General features: G+C 40.3%; 1 protein-coding gene across 3 annotated transcripts in view; it reads left to right on the top strand.

Annotated features, from left to right (window-relative positions):
- ANKIB1 (ankyrin repeat and IBR domain containing 1) overlaps positions 1-18,267 on the top strand; it is a 102,545-nt gene that overhangs the window by 24,949 nt on the left and 59,329 nt on the right. For all 3 annotated transcript variants that reach the window (XM_050891552.1, XM_050891553.1, XM_050891551.1), the window contains exon 2: positions 12,067-12,332. In XM_050891552.1, coding sequence (XP_050747509.1) covers positions 12,145-12,332 — 188 coding nt within the window. In that variant the 5' untranslated portion in view covers positions 12,067-12,144. The remainder of the gene's footprint in view (positions 1-12,066; positions 12,333-18,267) is intronic.

Genomic DNA, 18,267 nt, shown 5'->3' with positions numbered 1-18,267 from the left:
TGTCCAGCTCTGGGGCCCCCAGCATAAGAAAGACATGGACCTGTTGGAGCTGGTCCAGAGGAGGGCCACAAAAATGGTCAGAGGGCTGGAACACCTCTCCTATGAAGAAAGGCTGAGAGAGTTGGGGTTGATGAGCCTGGAGCAGTGAAGGCTCTGGGGAGACCCTGTTGCAGCCTTTCAATATGTAAAGGGAGCTTACAAGACAGGCAGAGGGAGACTTTTTACCAAGGCCTGTAATGACAGGACAAGGAGCAACGGTTTTAAACTGAAAGAGGGTAGATTTGGATTGGAAATAAGGAAGAAATTTTTTATGATGAGGGTGGTGAGACACTGGAACGGGTTACCCAGGGAAGTTGTGGATACCCCATGATTAGAAGTGTTCAAGATCAGGTTGGACAGGGCTTTGAGCAACCTGATCCACTGAAAGCTGTCCCTGCCCATGGTAGGAGGGTTCGACTAGATGATCTTTAAAGGTCCCTTCCAACCCAAGTCATTCCGTGATTCTATGATTCAAGGTCAGGTTGTTTTGGGTTTTTTTAATAAGCTTTATTCTCTCTCTCTCTCTCTGTTTTCTTTGGCTTGATATTTATCTTGAAGCCAAAAATCATTGTCATGCAACCAGGTTGTGTTTCATTGTAATTACACTAGAGTCAAGAATAATCTCCATAAATACAAACTGTAAGTGACATACTATAATTAAATTTTGTTATCCACAGCCTTTATGTAAATGATTAAACAGTTTGTACGCAGTGGGAAAAACAGCCCAATATTTCAGCAGAGGTGTTCTGGCAAAAGTTAAAAATATTTCTTCAAGTTATGTGTTTGTGTAAATTAATGTTAGATTAGATCCAATATATCTTTTGCCATTTCCCTGCCAGAGTCAGAATTTTGCCAGGGGGTATATTAAGTATTTTATCAGAAGTGCAGCACTTGCAGTTCTGCTAATTTTTTGGCGTACATAAGGTGCAAGTGATGATCCTTGTCACTGCATTTACCTGAATGGCTCGTTCTTAGCAATGATGACTCTTGAGATTCTAGGAATTTAGCACCGTGACAAGCAGGATGCGTACCTCTTGGACTAGAAAGAGTTAAATAGTTCCTAAAGTTGTCTCTCAGAAATGTCGTAAAATTTTTGTGAAATATTGTGTAGAAAGCATATTTTGCTGTGGGAATCTGTCTCATTTTAGACACACGATGATCTCCCGGATTCTCTGTTTAGACCTTAAATGAACGTGTTGCTTTGAAGGAGTGCTGACCAGTTAAATTACCTCTTTGTTAAAAGGAAATTGATTTGTTCATTCATCTGAAAAAAATCAAGATCTCTTTGAAAGATCAGTGGGGTCACATTGTCTTTTAGCTTTACAGAGAACAAAACCAGCACATAAGAATGCTTCCAGGAAACAATAAAAGTATGTGTGTGTTTGTTTCTAGTCCAGTACGTTTGTGAACATTGTTCATCATCTTTCTCGGACAATTGAATGTGCCTTCCTCACCTCCCACTTGAATAGCATAGAAACGGATACTTCTTTAATGTAAGTAGGGTATATTTTACAAAGTTTCATCCCATAGATATTTATGAAATAATTACAGTGCACCAAGCAGAGATGTACTCTGTCACTCTTCAAAGCATAGCTTGCTTAAGTGAAAATAGGGAACGCTGCATACATTGCATATTCCTTGAAGTGGTGTGTAATATTCTTCTCAGTGCTTTCAGTTATTTGGATAACAAGGGAGAAATTACAGTAAGTGTTACTTAGTTTATTCAGAACATGCAACCTGCGGACTATCAGCAGTCTACAGATAGAGCACTGGTCCTCTCAATGGTGTAGTTATGAGTCGGGAGTCAGTGGTAGGATACTGTGATTGTTGCTTTCCTCTGACGATTTGAAATACAGCATGATATTTTTGGGAGATTCTACATTGGAAAATCTAGATTTATTTGTTTGCTCACCTTTTTATTTTTACTTTATTAAAAATACATTGCTGTTTATAAAACCAGCAGTTTTTGTGTTGAAATGCACTAACTGCAGATATTAATTATTTCTAAATGCAACTGTATGCTTTTAGAAAGTGGTGGAACGATGCTTACTATGTACAGTCTGATTGCAGTTGGCTGACCTTGTGTGCTAGCTATCCTTACTTTTTAAGATCCACCATGTAGGCCTCTTGCATATTTACAAGATCCAGCAACAGCGTGACCCTACCAACTGATACTCTTTCGTATGAAAAAGCTTCCTCAAACTGAGAGAATTCTACTTCAGGAACATGCAAAGGTTTCTAAATATATAAGAGGTTTTGAGATTTTACCATGGAGGAGTGTGCTCGTGAGCAGCCCTGTGTTGCCATCCTCTTTATTTTGCTTTCTGTGGATATGCCTTGGCAGCCAAAAAGTTTTGTTTTCAATTGTATCAGTTTAACACCACTGAAAATGAGGTTAACATTAAAGCTTTTGGCTGGCCAGATTCTACCAGAGGCTCTCCAGAGGGTTGGCTTTAGACTGCAGTGCAGTTTCAAACTTGTTTACTTGAATCTTAACATGGCTTTTAAATTGTGGTAAGCTGAGCAAATATACTTGAAAAATAGATCCTGGACTCAGTCAAGGCCAGGGTCAAGGCGCATTGCACCCTATTTGGATTGGTCAGTCAAGCTCCCCATAGGGTTTTCTATAGCTGTTTGCATTGCCGTCTTCATTCCTGATTCATGTCTTAGCAGTGCTCTCCAGTACTGGTTGTCTTTGCTCTCAGTTTTTCTAAGCAGATCAATCTGACAGGAACACACAAATTTCTTCAGACTTTTTGCTCCATACAGTGTTGGTGTGTTTATGCCATATGTCCATTACTCTGTAAACCGTTGCCTTGTAACTTGTGGTGGTTTCACTGTGTTCTTTTTGTCTATTGAAACTGATTTTGGAGGGGACACCCATTTGTCTTTAACTCAACTGAGCTGGGTTGTTGCTTATCTTACGGTTAAAGTGTGTTTTGAGTCTTTTTTGCCAAGAGGGTCCCATCCCAGCCGACACATTGGGCATGATGTGTATGTGAAGGTGAGGAGAAACCAATCAGAGAAGCATTACACTACCTGAATGGGGTTCTCGTGCTGCCAACATGAGAGACATTGCACTGGTTAAGAACATTACCAGTCTCTGATTCATATTCTTTAGCTTATCACTGATGCTAACTGTCCTGTGAGTCATCAGCTGCTGGTACTTCTTTATATAGGGGCTGGGTGATACTTGTTCACTTTTGCTTGATGAAAAAGTAGTGCTATCAGCATTGACCTGTGGTAGAGAAGTCACTTTTATAGCCATTTATTGAACTAACAGTGTTTTATGCACTGTATCAAAAGTGTATTGAGTTAGTCAGTGGAACAGTCTGTGGTAAGCTTTTTATCCTAAAACAGTGTGCTTGAGATTAAAATGCTGGAACTATCAAGCATGTCTGTCTTTAGCTTGACTTAATCTAATAAAATGTCAAACATTTCTTTTTGTGCTTCTTCGCCTTCTGATCTAGATAGAGGAGGCCTTAGGGTGGTAGTGTCAGTCTTACGCTAGGTACAGGTATTTTATATTATTTTAGATTTGGCTAGTCTATTTAACGTGAGGAGTGAAGAGCTAGCCCTAAGAGTTCTGCTGTATTTTGTAACTGGACCCTAAAACGACCATTAAGAAGAACATCTCCCTTGTATCAGTAACTAAGTAAATCAGATTATTAAGGCCTTGACAGACAGTTGCATTGGGAACAACTCCAAAGTGTTATCTGGACTTCAGAGAACTTTGAGGATTTTGTTGTGATTTTTTAAATAATTTTCTTGACATGGTGCCCTGGAATGAATATGAAGTGATCTGCAATTACAGGTGAGACTATTGGATATTCCAGTGCATAATTATAGAATGATAACTCTTTTGTTCCATCTTACTGCTCCCTAAGGATAAAAAAAAAGGATGCACCAAAACAGGTGCTCCTTCTAACTTGTACCGCTAGATTTTTTTTTTGCCTGACTATCTGCAGGGATGCTGTCTTCATGCAACTATCACAGTATACCTTTGATTTGGCTGCGCAGTTATCTTGTCTCTCCTGCCATGTGTGTATGTACCTACCCCACAGTGAATTTACCGCATTTTATTTAGATGATGAATGCAAGTGCTGTAGACAACACCATCAAAATTAATGTAGCAATTACTTTAGCTACATTTATGCAGAATTTTTTTTCTTAAAGTGATAACTGCTTCTAGTCTCTGCTGCAGCTGCCCCTGTTGCATCCCTGTAAGTGTATCAACACAAAGAAAACCAAAGCCATGCTTAAAATCCTTTTTTCTCCACAAACTGGAGTTGTGAAAGAAATGTATCTGAAAGAAGATATCCACCTGGATGAAAGTCTTGGTGCCTGAGTCAGTAAGCCAAAGTCTCAAATTACTGAGCTGAGCAGTAACTTTAAGCCTTCTACTTGTGGGTACATATGCCAGCATAAAAAGTTTGTAACGTAAGTTGCTAGACTCTCTTATCCCACAAACATATAAATGAGGAAATAATTAATTCTCTCACTACTCTACACTATGTTTTATTCAAGTCAACTCTCAACAGTATTGCCACTTTTCAACCTTGGTATTTAAAACACAGAGAATGTTACATTGGTGATCGTTCTACAAAGGGTGAGATGTTGGCATATCAATTATTTTTTTGGTCTGTATTTTGATGTGTAAAATAGAACACTGAATTTTATAATGTCGAGCTCCATTCACAGAGGTTTAAAGTGGCAGAGATGATTTCATCATTTCCTGTTGATGACTTCAGAACTTTTGGCACAAACCTTAGAATATTTCAGTGTGTAAAAAAAAAAAAACCACCAAAACCAAACAAGCCCCTCCACCACCACTTTCCCATAACTCGATTCTCAAGCTTTGGTATTGCATTTGTTATTTAAAACTTTGCAGAAATGTTCCTCCAGATGCAGGTATCCAGTAAGAGCAATTTTTGCCCATTAATTACAATTTGGCTAACCTTAAATCTTTACTGTAAACACGTAAAAATTAGCATTAGCCTAACTTTTTCTGCTACATCTTAATTATAGACGTCTCTGCCAGCCATACATAAAGTAGGTATGCACATTTGAATGTTTCATTTTTAATTTTATCCTCTTAGTAAAGTGAGCAATTTTTTGGCACTGTGGTGCTCTTTACTTTGCAGAGAGGGGACGGGGCAAGAAAGGAAGAGGAGCGCTAACCAGGGCTTTTTCTGCTGCGTTTGGGAGAGGGCTTGGTATCCTGAGAGTTCCTGAACATAACTTTTGACTTGCTTCATTTGTGTTAGTCCGTCCCAGTAGTGAGGACTAAAATTACCAACATCCTGACGTGACACTCCTCCTAAGTATACCAGGTTACTAGGCTTTCTCCTAAACCACAAAGCTGTTCATGATTCCCTTCTGCAATAAATTATGATTTATAATGCAGGACAATCTCTGTAGTAAATATTTTAGAAACTCAGCTTTTAAAAATAACTGCTGTATCCAAAGCAAGTAAAATAGTTACCTTTTGAGCTAACTGTGCTTGAAACAGCAGGTGCTTTTAGAATGCAGTATAGTGTTTTATGCTTTCAGCAAAAGCCAGGTGCTTTTGAAAAACAAGCAGTTTTGATATCTTTTTTCTTTATCCTTTTTGTGTAAGCAATTCATTATCACTTGTCTTTCCAAGGGTGTAGAAACCATGTAATGTACACTAATTTTAGTCAATAATGTATTTTATTTTAATAATATTAAGATTTAATTATGAGGGGCTATGTAAAGTCTTACTTCTTTGAGCTTGGCTCACTTAGCTATTCCACAATAATGTTCGTATAGTTTACATGAAAAACTACTTTTGTCAAATAAGAAGTACACTTCTTTTAAGCTGCAAATTGTATTCAAACTTTTAAGGGTTAAACTGTGGAATTACAGTGTTATATTGTAAAATTTGTTAAATTTGTAAATTTGTAAAAATTGTTATATTTGTAAAATTTTGACCTGGTTGCAAATGATGATTAGATCCATTGCTGATCTTTGCTCATTATATAGATAACAGATTTTTTTGTGCAAGAAATATATAGCATTTTCTTTTCATAGTTAAACCTGCGTATTTTTTTACTGATTTTGATAGATTTCCTAAGCAGTACAGTGTAGTACAGTATGTTTCCCTTCCTTTTTTTTATCCCCCAAGATATAGAACAGCTGCTGTATGATCACGTGCTAGTGCTACATTCAGTGAGACATTCTGCTTTAGTATTAAAGCAATTCAAATGCAGATTGAGAGGTACATCATCTCATGAGACTTGTGTGTTCAATACGTGGTTCCTAAATGAGCGTTAGAAGGAGGATGTTTCAAAAATACTCACCTGATCCCACTTGTACAATATTTTATCATTCATTATAAATTTCTAGCAAGCACCATGGCAGTATTTCAAAGGAGGAACTCCTTCTAAAATCCTATTAAGCCATTACAATTGTCCTTCTTCAGACTCACTTCTATGATGATGCCCATGGAAAAATCAATAGTAATAGGGCAGCTGGTGCAACTGCTCTCAAAATCTCATTGTTACTTTGCTCAACCCATGTCTTTCTGTATCCACCCTTTTTTCATCTTGTACTCAGTCTTCAAGCTCCTATGAGAGTGGCTGTCTCTTTGTTAAATATTTATAGAGCTATGATATCCAAGTGTTGCTTTTAGCAATGTTGCTAATAAGCCCATAGAAGTTTTACTGTTCATTGCCAAAGCAGAGGAGTGTGATGCCCCTGACTGAGTTTATAAGAATCTTTCCTTAGGCTTTAAGGTGGGTTGTGTAACCAGTATTTTGGCTTTTTGTTTAAGCTGGAACTTTTATTCGGCAATAGTAAAGTAGTAAATACAGTTTCTAATTTTGAATGAGATGGTTGATGTTTGGAATTCTGAAATAATATGGAATATAATTAGCAAATATTGCATTTAGTTTTTCCGTATTCTTTGATGTAAAAGGTTATGATATTTGTGGTTATGATAAACATTATGAGGTTATGGTAAAGGCTGTGATCTAGCCCTTCTGTTATCACAGAACTTGAAAATTTAGTGAATAGGTCTGCCTACCAAACAAATATCTTGTCTTTGTCCTATAAAATTCTATTCAAGTCTCATTTTATTAAGATAAAATACTTGAAAATTGTCATTTTCATGTTGTCATTTTTGTTCCACTGTGATGTTTTTGTAATACGGCACATTAAAAAATAGCCTAAGGATTTTAAATGCTGGGTTTATACAAACAGCAATGCAAGACCAGTGACATTGACATTGCATACTACCCATGCGAGCCTGTGAGCTGCTGAAACTGCTTTAGCCACCCCTGTATTCAGCCCACAGGAGCTCTCCAGGTCCCAGAGGTTGTGGACTGGCTGGACCTTGCAGGCCCCTTCCCTGCCACCTATTTCCCCCCTTTCAGGAGGAAATATATTATTACATGCCCTTCACCTTCAAAAACATGAAACGAGAGGTTGAGAGAGCGAACCAAGTTTCCTTTCTCTGAATCCCTGCCTGGTTCCAGCATTGGCGTTGTTAGCTTACTGTCCTCTGAGAACATGTAATGGGTTGGAAGCTCTTAATGGGAAAAAAACAACAGAAAAAGAAGGCAGACTGGGCCCCTTTCAGCCATTTTCAGATCTAGAAGTTTGTTGCATCAGCTCATATTTTGTCCTTTTTCTCCTTCAGTTGAAATAGAGGTTTCTTTGGTGGCAGATGTAGTTGGTCTGTTAGCTGAAAGATGAACTGAAGACTGCAAATGGGCAGATCTTGAATATTTTACACCAGGGCACTCATGAGCCATGGCAGAGACAGCAGCTGTCACATCTTGGTTTCTTCTGGACTTCCAAACACGCTGGGAGCCAGCTGTTACAGCCAGGGTACGGAGGCAGCTTCTCCCCTGTCTTCCTGTTTTTCTGCTGGCATGTTTAATGGCTAATTCAGAAAAGAAAACTACAGCGTGACCTACCAAATTTCCAAAGCATAAAAGGCTAATGCCTGTCGTAGTGTTAAAGATGAAAGACCTTGTGGATACTGTATGAAGGTGAAAGGCATTAGTACAGTTTATCGTATCATGTATTTTAAGAAGGGAATTGTTTTCTGGGTTAGTTTTGACCCTGTCACTTCTCTCCTTGCATTCTTCCAGAGGTTGGTTTCTTGCTATCACATCAAATATAAGCTGTTTGCCTTCACCTGAAGGGCTTTCATGGACTATCCCTATTCTATCATCTTTCATTTTATTTTGATAATGTGATGATTATAGTTACACTAGCCATTTGCTAAATTTTCAATACCTCTATGCTGATTCTTGGTTTTGCGGGGAGTTTCACTTGTGTCTGTTCAAAGCTACGTCATTGCTGTTTCATAATCTGTCTTCAAATTCTCCCTTTCTTTTGACTGAGAATCTTTTCATTTGGAGAGTGGGCCTGTTATGCAGACAAGTATTTTACTCTTTTTATTTCAATCACCTTTCTATATCATGTCTGTATCATATATAACCCTTTATTGTGCACATAGGCTGTAAGCTTGTTTTATGGAAGCAGATGTCACTGTTTTGTTCAGTGACTTATGCAGTACATGCTGCATATTCCTAAAATTCCCAGATGTTATGATAATGTACATAATAGTTCAAGCAATGTGCCTACATCTTTCACATTGTTAGTTGTTGAAGACTGTGCTACCATCTAATATATCCATACTCCATCAAAAATAAATAAAGTTTGTTCGGTGTGCAATAGAATTAATGAAATTTACAATATTTGCCTTTTCTGCACTGCAATAACTTCAGCTTTTTAGTTCTGTAGAGCCACCTTACACAGACCCTTGGTTCTCCCATGCATTTCCAGACCCCTGCCTAAATCCATTCAGATCTCCTCTTGAACATCTCAACAGTACCACCCTGCCCCAGCTTCCTCTCAGACTGCCTGAGGGTACCATCTTACCTCCTTATACTCTCAACACCCTCTCTCATCCCTGCCCAGGTTTGTTTAATGTTCCCGTTTTGGGCAAGGGGCAGCATGTTCTGCAGCTGACGCAACCTATCCAAGTGCTAATTTCCAGAAATGAATGCATGGCAATTGGTGCTGTTACCTTCTAATTTCAAATGATGGAAGAAGTTTTTGTGCTTTTCTTCTTGTTATGGGCACTAGTGGGATCTTCATTATTGATTTTCACGAAGACTGTAGGAACGTGGTATCTTTCAGGCACTTGTTCTTGTCTAATTTAGTTTATAGTCTCGAGAGCTATTGGTGGTGGATAGGAATTGACAGATAATATAATACCATAAACTAATCTTGTTAACAAACTTTACTGAAAATCATTCTTTCAAGTTATTTTTGAGATCCTAGCTGTTGAAGGTAATATGAACTGCTGGTTGATTGAATAGAGTGTAGGGTTTTTCTTGGTTTTGTACAGTCTTTCATACAGCCTGAAACTATCCAATATTTAGAGTAATGCAGCTGTTTCTGCATCTGAAAACACATTAATCTACAGCACTGAGAGCTGTGACATGGCAATGTGAACATGCAGTGGCTTTCTTGAAGAATATCAATATTACATCTGCATAGTATCTGCATGTTTATATTTTAAAATATAGAGACGATGGAAAGATACAAAATGCTGCAGAGTCCTTGTGGTTGAAGAATCTGGGCTTTGGTTTGTGTACATAACTAAACATGAGGGGTGTGCATTTGCTGAGTGCCTACTTTATGATTATTATGAGAAACTTTCGGCTGTTTAACACAGTTGCTTGTTAGGTAACTCTGATCACAGAGGAGAACATGGGCAACATGTTTAGCATGTTGAGTCAGCTGATTCGGCAGTGTCATTGTTATCTCACACAATGACATCAAAAGGTAGGACATAACTCCAAAATAAGGGTTGCCTCACCAAGGTTTTGTAGGAAAAGGGGATGAAAATGGAGGCCACCAAGACCACAGCTCTCCTTCTTGAACGGCCCTGACAGCACTGGTGATATTAGGATGAAAGTGGTCTTTTCCCTCCCCTTCACGAAATGACCTTGTCCTGGTTTCGGCTAGGACAGAGTTAATTTTCTTCCTAGTAGCTGGTATAGTGCTGTGTTTTGGATTTAGTAGGAAAAGAATGTTGATAACACACCGATGTTTTTAGTTGTTGCTAAGTAGTGTTTATACTAAGTCAAGGATTTTTCAGCTTCTCGTGCCCAGCCAGCAAGAAGGCTGGAGGGCACAAGAAGCTGGAGGGACACCATCAGGACAGCTGACCAAACTGCCAAAGAGCTATTCCATACCATATGACATCATGCCAGTATATAAACTGGGGAGTTAACTGGGAGGGGGATCGCGGCTCGGGAACTAACTGGGCATCGGTCAACGAGTGGTGAGCAATTGCATTGTGCACCACTTACTTTGTATAGTTTAATTCTTTTAGTATTGCTATTGTCATATTATTATTATTATCATTATCATTGTTTTTCATTCCTTTCTGTCCTATTAACTGTCTTTATCTCAACTCACGAGTTTTTTTCCTGATTCTCTCCCCATCCCGGGGGTGGGGGGCAGTGAGCAAGCGGCTGCGTGGTGCTTAGCTGCCGGCTGGGGTTAAACCACGACAGACCTCTCAGAGGAACTGCAGAGAGGAGACAGTGCACAACTCCTGCTGTAAGGATCTCATGCAGAATGGGATCTGAGCAAAGCTATAGTAAGACTAGGATGCAACGTGACACGTAAGTTCACAACAGTAGCTGAAAGCAGCTCGTGAGAGGACTACTCTGGCGACACAGAAATATCTCATTGCAGCTCTTCCCCAGGCTTCCCAAATCCTTTTCACATTAATTGCATCCATATCCTGATTCCCTTGGATTTTCTGCAGCTCTAGACCCCTTGGATTCCTCTATGTCTTCTGTTTATAAGGCTGTCTGGGCACCAGTAACTATGCTGGAAAGCCAATGTAGAAATAGAAGTTTTGAGATACTTCCAAAAAGTTGAATATTATGTATTATGAATATTATATGTGCCCAACATAATAAATCTCAGTTTCCTAACCTGCTGTGCCTGGCATATTTGGATCCCAGTGTGTGCTTTGTGGGGTGAAAGGTCTGGCATGGAGCAGTCTGGATGGGATGACTCATGCACAAAAGAGACCTCCTAGAAGGTTCACTGTGCTACCAGCTGCAGCCTGGTGCTGAGTCCCCTGTCTGTCCCTCTGACATAAACCAACATGTGCTCTTTCCGACTGCACGACCTGATAAGCTTCTCTTTTCCCATCTCATGAGCGGAGATGCTCTGTCTGCCCTGTCTTTATGCAACTCTATCTGCTGGTCCCCTCCATCAGATAAAGGTGAGAGGCTGGGGAGCATAGCAGCTGGAAAGTACTTTGAAGTACTTGTAAGGTGCAGTTGGTTTGTGCCAGTATAATGCCTGGCATTGTATGGACCCATTCGTTGTTGATCTCTAAGCGTCATTTTAAAAATGGGGTTAGGTGTTTAACAGCGTCTGCTTAGCAGAACTGTTGAGACGGGGCCATGGTAATTCCTGTGTTAATGTGCATTCATCTTGCTGGCACAGAAGGGTGCTGTTTACACCCACCTACACAAGCACAGGTGCTTCAAGCACATTTTTACATGATCTTCTTTAAGTGAAAGTTGAACTGATGCCTGCTTTCGTGCATGCTTTTGAAGAATTGTACCTCCTTGTTTAAGAATTTTACTTTGGTTCTGCTGTGTTTTGAAATCACTTCTAATTTCTGATTCACTTCTCATTCGTGGAAATTCAGTGTTCGTCCCTGCCTTCTAATACAGGTGGATATTGGCCATTTTTTTTTCTTTTCCGAATGTTCAAAGAGTATAGGTAATGAAGATATTTGCACTGGGAGATGGCACAATTTATCAGGGAAATAATCTGTGAAGAATTGGGAATTTGTGTGTATTTACCTAGAAGGACTTCAGCAATTCATGGGTAGAGTTTACAGGCCCTATGTACTTCTTCACGTGCCTGCTTACAGTGCTGTATCTCTGGGTGAATTCATCTAGGAAAAAGTGTTTTACAGAATAACTGAAATATTGTTTGTCTTTTTAGGCTGTGAAGCATGTTACAGAACCATACAAGTGGATGAAGGGGAAAGGAAAAAGTGCCATTGATAGCTAGGATAGCAACATGGGAAATACAACCACCAAATTCCGCAAAGCTCTTATAAATGGAGATGAAAACTTGGCCTGCCAAATCTATGAGAGCAACCCTCAACTAAAAGAAACTCTTGACCCAAATACTTCTTATGGAGAAACGTACCAGCACAATACTCCGCTCCATTATGCTGCTAGACATGGAATGAACCGTATACTGGGGTAAGTATGATTTGAAGTTTTGCTTGGGTGTGAATAACTGACCTAAGAAATGCAAGAGTGTCAGCTAGGTTATAAATACCTTGTGTGTGTGCGCACATGTATATACACATATATGTGCATATGTATGTGTGTGTTGCAGACACAGGATTTGTAACATGTTCAAGTAGTAATAGAAAACATGCAAATTAGTCTATAATCACAGACTGGTATAACAGTTTTTAATTTTATTTTTAGTATCTTTGTTCCTTCCATGTAACATTAGTCTTGGACAGTTTTAGCTTGCTTCCTGAAGACTCCTATATCACGGTTCTTTGAAAATAGTGACTGTTCCACTGTTCTTCATGTGTTTTCCTGTCTTAAAATAATCTGTGTGTAAAGCCATATCTAATGGATACCATACTGATTGTATCTACTTCCAGATGGCACAATATACGTTTATTCTTGTGTTATTCAGGCAGCTTTTATTTTTCATTTTGGATAATAACAGTGAACATTAATATCTTGATAATGAGTGAGTTTATTATTGCTGCAGTCAACATGTACAGCAATTCCTGATTTTAGCTACTTCCATTCTTCTGTATTTTCGTCAGTGCTCTAAGATCAGTTAAAGATTAACATCTTATCCATGTCCAGACATCGCAGTACAAGCTGTTTTGGTCTAGTATTTCATGAAGCTAGTACCGAGCAGACACTGTGTCCTGGTTTTGGCTGGGACAGAGTTAACTGTGTTTTGGATTTAGTGTGAGAATGATGTTGATAACACTCTGATGTTTTAGTTGTTGCTAAGTAGCGCTTATCTTAAGCCAAGGACTTTTCAGTTTCCCATGCTCTGCCAGCAAGCAGGTGTGCAAGAAGCTGGGAGGGAGCATAGCTGGGGCAGCTGACCGGAACTAGCCAAAGGGATATTCCATACCATGGAACGTCATGCCCAGTATATAAACAGGGGGGAGGTGGCCAGGAGGGGCGGATCACTGCTCAGGCATCAGTCAGCGGGTGGTGAGCAATTGCATTGTGCATCACTGGTTCCCCCCCCCCCCCCCCGCTTTTTTTGTTATATTCCTTTTCATTACTACTACTACTACTACTACTATTATTATTATTATTATATTTCATTATTATTATTGTTAGTATTATATTTTACTTTAGTTATTAAACTGTTCTTACCTCAACCCATGAGTTTTACTTTTTCTCCTTTCCTCCTCCTCACCCCACTGGGAGGGGGGAGGGGGAAGCGGCTGCGTGGTGCTTAGTTGCTGACTGGGGTTAAACCATGACACATTGCTAAACCTCTTCTTCAGTAGGTACTAAGTTAGAGAGAATTTCATAAATATTCTCTTCCTTATATTAGGAAACAGAACGGAAATACATACTGAACTGTATTATTGTTAATATTATTTTCATCTGTGTTTGTATCTACTGATGGGCCTGTGGTATTCATAAGGTTTCTTTTGTCCCTCATATGCTGTAGCTTCGCTAGCTATCTGGCCTCCCACCATAAATTTTTCCTCAGTGTTTTAGATTCACCTAACAGTTTTTTATACTTTCTAACTTCTCATTTATCTTGATTTTTGATAAATATTTTTCTCTTCTCCCCCATGTATTCTATATTTCTATTTTTAATTGATGTTTTCATTTCATCACTGTATCTTTTTGTTTGTTTTTTTAACATCCCCAAACTTTCCCCCATTCATGATTCTTGAATTATAGGAAAAATTTAACTAAACTTAATTTAAAATAGCATTCAGTTTTCATTTACATTTTCTGTGTGATTTTTTTTCCTCTGAGATTTTCAGGTTATTTTTCTCAAGAAAATATCTCTTAAGAAAATATAGCCTCATTGAAACAGGAAGGACACATGAAATTGTTTGCACATATGGAAAGAAATGGAGTCATAATTACTGACTTCTGAGCAATTCACTAGTTAATTCGTATTGCACCATTAAGATGAGATCTCAAATAATTGCTTTGTGTTAAAAAAAAAAGGTAATTTAGAAATGACATTTTACTACTAGCTGCATGGGACCTTTAGCATCTAAGCCTCACAGGACAACTCAGTTTTATTTTGCACACATTGCAAACAAATGATCAAAAGAATCATTCTTTTTTCTAGTTTGAGTCCAAGGTTTGCAATACATTTTTTGCCAATAAACATAGTGAAGGTGCTATTATTTGCTAGAGTCTGCTTCTGAAAACCTGGACTGTTAGAATTGTTGCTGTTGCTAGGAGTAATTTGCTGAGGTTTTTTAACTATTTACTTTTCTGCTGTCTTTCTAAGGGCTTTGTTCAGAATTCCTCTCTAAGATATATTGCACAAAAATGTAGCCTTTTTATCTAAACAAAGTAGTAAGAGTGAATAAATATCAGGCTTACAGCGTGCCTGTTTGCAAAGTTGGTAGTTGGAAGGGCACAAGTGATTTCCAGTTAAGCCTCTTCCTTTTGATACAGAAAGTCCTGGATACGGCAGAGATCAAATAAATTGAATATTAAAATGAATGCTTCGATTTACTGATGAAGTACAGTAGCTAAAAATAAATGCATTTTAATCTGTTTGTATTTTGAGAGAAATTTACAATTATGAGATGTTCATAATGCTATAATATTTTGTATTTATCTCTTCATTAAACATTTTAAATATTTGGGAATCTGTAGCTACACTAACTTGTTCAAACTCTAGATGTTACTTATATGTATACCTTATCATTCAATTTTTCTTTATAGGCTGATACTTGTATTATTGTAGGCGGATATGAACTGACGTGTTTTACGATTCACTGTGTGAAATTTTCTCAAAATAGAGTAGTGTGATGCAGTTGTCAGTACACCTTTTGCATAACAGAATACATTGAAAGAGATATTCTGGGATGTTTAGAAATAACCGGCAATGCTGTTACCAAATACTGAGGCAAAGGGACAAACTCCCTGTTACCAGATGTATGGCTGGTGGTGACTGTCCAAAGACACGGTGAAAGCACAGGCACCGAGTTTGCAATGAAAGGGAGTTGGGGACATCCTGGTATAGTGATCTCAGAAGTGAAGAAAAAAGAAACTGGAGAAGAGGTGAAAGGGTCATGAAGCAAAACTCCTGACCTGGACAAACTTTGTATAATCCAACATGAAGTCTACTGGCAGAAACTTAAGCCAACAAAGCTTTCTCAACGATTTTGAACTGCACAGTTGTTTTACAGCGGGTGTCTGAGTCATCCGTTTGCTGCGCCTTTCATCCAGCATTTACAGCCCAGAAACTGGATTTAGTATATAATCGAGCTGTAAAAATTTGAAAATTTGCTGTTAATTTCTTTTCTCTTCACAAGATTCAGCAAGAGTGTGTTAAAATACTAGGATTGTTTGTATGATAAGTTTTCATGAGTATCATAGAGACCTTTGGTATATTAGAAATTTTGAAATAAAAAATGGAAAATAGTTAGACAATCCATTAATATATAACTTTTGTTTGGTCTGCAGCCCTAAATAATGTTTACCTGACAGATCAGTTTAACAGAGCATTTAATGTTTGAAGACCAAAAACTGCTGGTCACAGCTAATTAGCACAAACAAGAATTTTTGAAGCACTGCTTGAAGTTGCCAAAAGCTATTACATAGTGCTCAGCAGTTCCCCATAACTGACAGCTATCTCATTTTCTCTGTCCAGTTAGTAGGGTTATATAGTTAGAGTTTGGGCGAGGTTGTGTGATGGAGGGCTCATCCCCAGGAGCACAGGGGAGCCCAGAGGCAGAGCGGAGGGGGGATCCCAGTAAAGCTCATCAGAGGGAAGAGCCCCCTGCTCCAGGGCTGTCACAGGACAGCTGTCCACTCTATGTCCCAGCTGTGACACCCATCAGGAGGAGTCTACAAAAGGCAATTGTACTGGGTTTATGTGGCAAGGTTTTGGTAGCAGGGGGCTGCAGGAGTGGCTTCTGTGAGATCAGGAGCTGCCCCATGCCGGACACAACCAGCTCCAGCCAGCTCCAAAACAGCCCCACCGCTGGCCAAAGCTGAGCCTATCAGTGATGCTGGTGGCACCTCCTTGGTAACATATTTAAGAAACAGTAAAAAACACTGTGCGGCAGCTGTGAGAGAGGAATGAACAAAATGTGAGAGAGACAGCCCTGCCGACATGAAGGCCAGAGAAGGAGGGGGAGCAGGTGCTCCAGGCACTGGAGCAGAGATTCCCCTGCAGCCTGTGGTGAAGACCATGGTGAGGCAGGCTGTCCCCCTGCAGCCCATGGAGGTTAATGGCGGAGCAGATATCCACCTGCAGCCCGTGGAGGACCCCACACTGCAGCAAGTAGATGTGCCCTGAAGGAGGCTGCAGCCCATGGAGAGCCCACACTGGAGCAGGCTCCTGGCAGGAGCAGTGGCCTGCAGAGAGAAGCCCACACAGGAGCAGGATTTCTGGCAGGACTTGTGACCCTGTGGGGGACCCATGCGGAAGTAGTCCATTCCTGAAGGACTGCACCCTGTGGAAAGGACCCATGCTGGAGCAGTTCGTGGAGAACTGCAGCCCGTGGGAAAGACCCACTTTGCAGCAGTTCTGGAAGGATGTATCCTGTGGGTGGGACCCCACGCTGGAGCAGGGGAACAGTAGCAGGAACAGCAGAGATGAGGCATTATGAACAGACCACAACCCCCATTGCCCATTCACCAGTGCTCGGTGGGGAAGGAGGTAGAAAAGCCAGGAGTGCAGATGAGCCTGGGTAGAAGGGGGAACGGGGGAAAAGTGTTTTCAGTTTTGTTTTTATTTCTCACTACCCTACTCTGTTATTAATTGGCAATAAATTAAATTAATTTCCCCAAGTGGAGTCTGTTTTGCCCGTGACAGTAATTGGTGAGCCATCTCCTTGTCCTTATCTCATCCCACAAGATTTTTTGTCATATTTTCTCCCCCTGTCTTGTTGAGGAGGGGGAGTGAGAGAGTGGCTGAGTGGGCACCTGGCAGCCCGCAAAGGTCAACCCACCACAGGGATCAAGGTGGTTTGGGGAGGAACACGCTTGGGACAATAGAGCAGGGGCTAAAAGGGGCCAGTGACATGGAAATGGGTGGCTTGTCAGACTATGATGTTTGTCTGACCATGCCTGATCACCACAGTCTGTCCTATCTTCTCATTAAACTCTATTTCTAATTATTTTCACGGGTGACAGGACTCTGCTGTGTGCATGTTTGTGTATGGAGGTCGAAGTACCAGCAACTGAAGTAGGGACCTCATGACAGAGGGGTCCCTGAGCCTGGGGTGCCAGCAGCTGGAGAGACCAGAGTGCATGCATATGTCAGTACATATATCAGTGTGTAATGGCTAGTGAATATCAAGCTGGGTTAGCCGGTGAGTAGGATAAGCAGCCTGGGAGCCATGTTTCGAATCAGCCTTAAGTCCACAGGTCAGCCAGAAGGCCTGTTTGAGGCAACTGGAGATGAGAGGATCCAGGGGCCAGGTACTGGTAGTGTCTAAGGCCAGTTACTGGGGATCTGCAGTATGTGTGTGTGCAAGCTAACTGGAAGGTCCAGGTCATCCAGCGCCCGTTACAGGATAAACGTCAGCCAAGGCCAGTTACTGAAGGGATCAACTTTGTTTATATGCGTATTTTCCCCACTAGCGGACCGTCATCCTGCTTGCCTAGAGAGGGGAACAGAATGAGGCCGCCAGTGTTTGTTGTGGTCATGTGACTGCTGAGTGTTTCTGTCCATGTACATCTGTGTGGACCGCCATGTATATATGTATTGCGTATGTATGTTTGCGTGTGTGTCTTTTGGGAGTGCAGCCTACCCTCTCTACTGGCTGGACCTGGGGACATGGAGCCGCAGCAGCCTTGCCTCCCATGGGCTACCATCTGCCAACCCCTAACAGTCTGGGGCCTTTTACTAAAAATAGAAAGGTACAAAGAGGAAATACATGCCTTGAAATCTCTCCAGAAAACATGGGAAGGTTACTTTCCATTTTGG

Source organism: Gymnogyps californianus, chromosome 2 (genome assembly GCF_018139145.2).
Source record: "Gymnogyps californianus isolate 813 chromosome 2, ASM1813914v2, whole genome shotgun sequence".
Classification (NCBI taxonomy): domain Eukaryota; kingdom Metazoa; phylum Chordata; class Aves; order Accipitriformes; family Cathartidae; genus Gymnogyps; species Gymnogyps californianus.
This window is presented reverse-complemented; position numbering and strand designations above follow the sequence as displayed.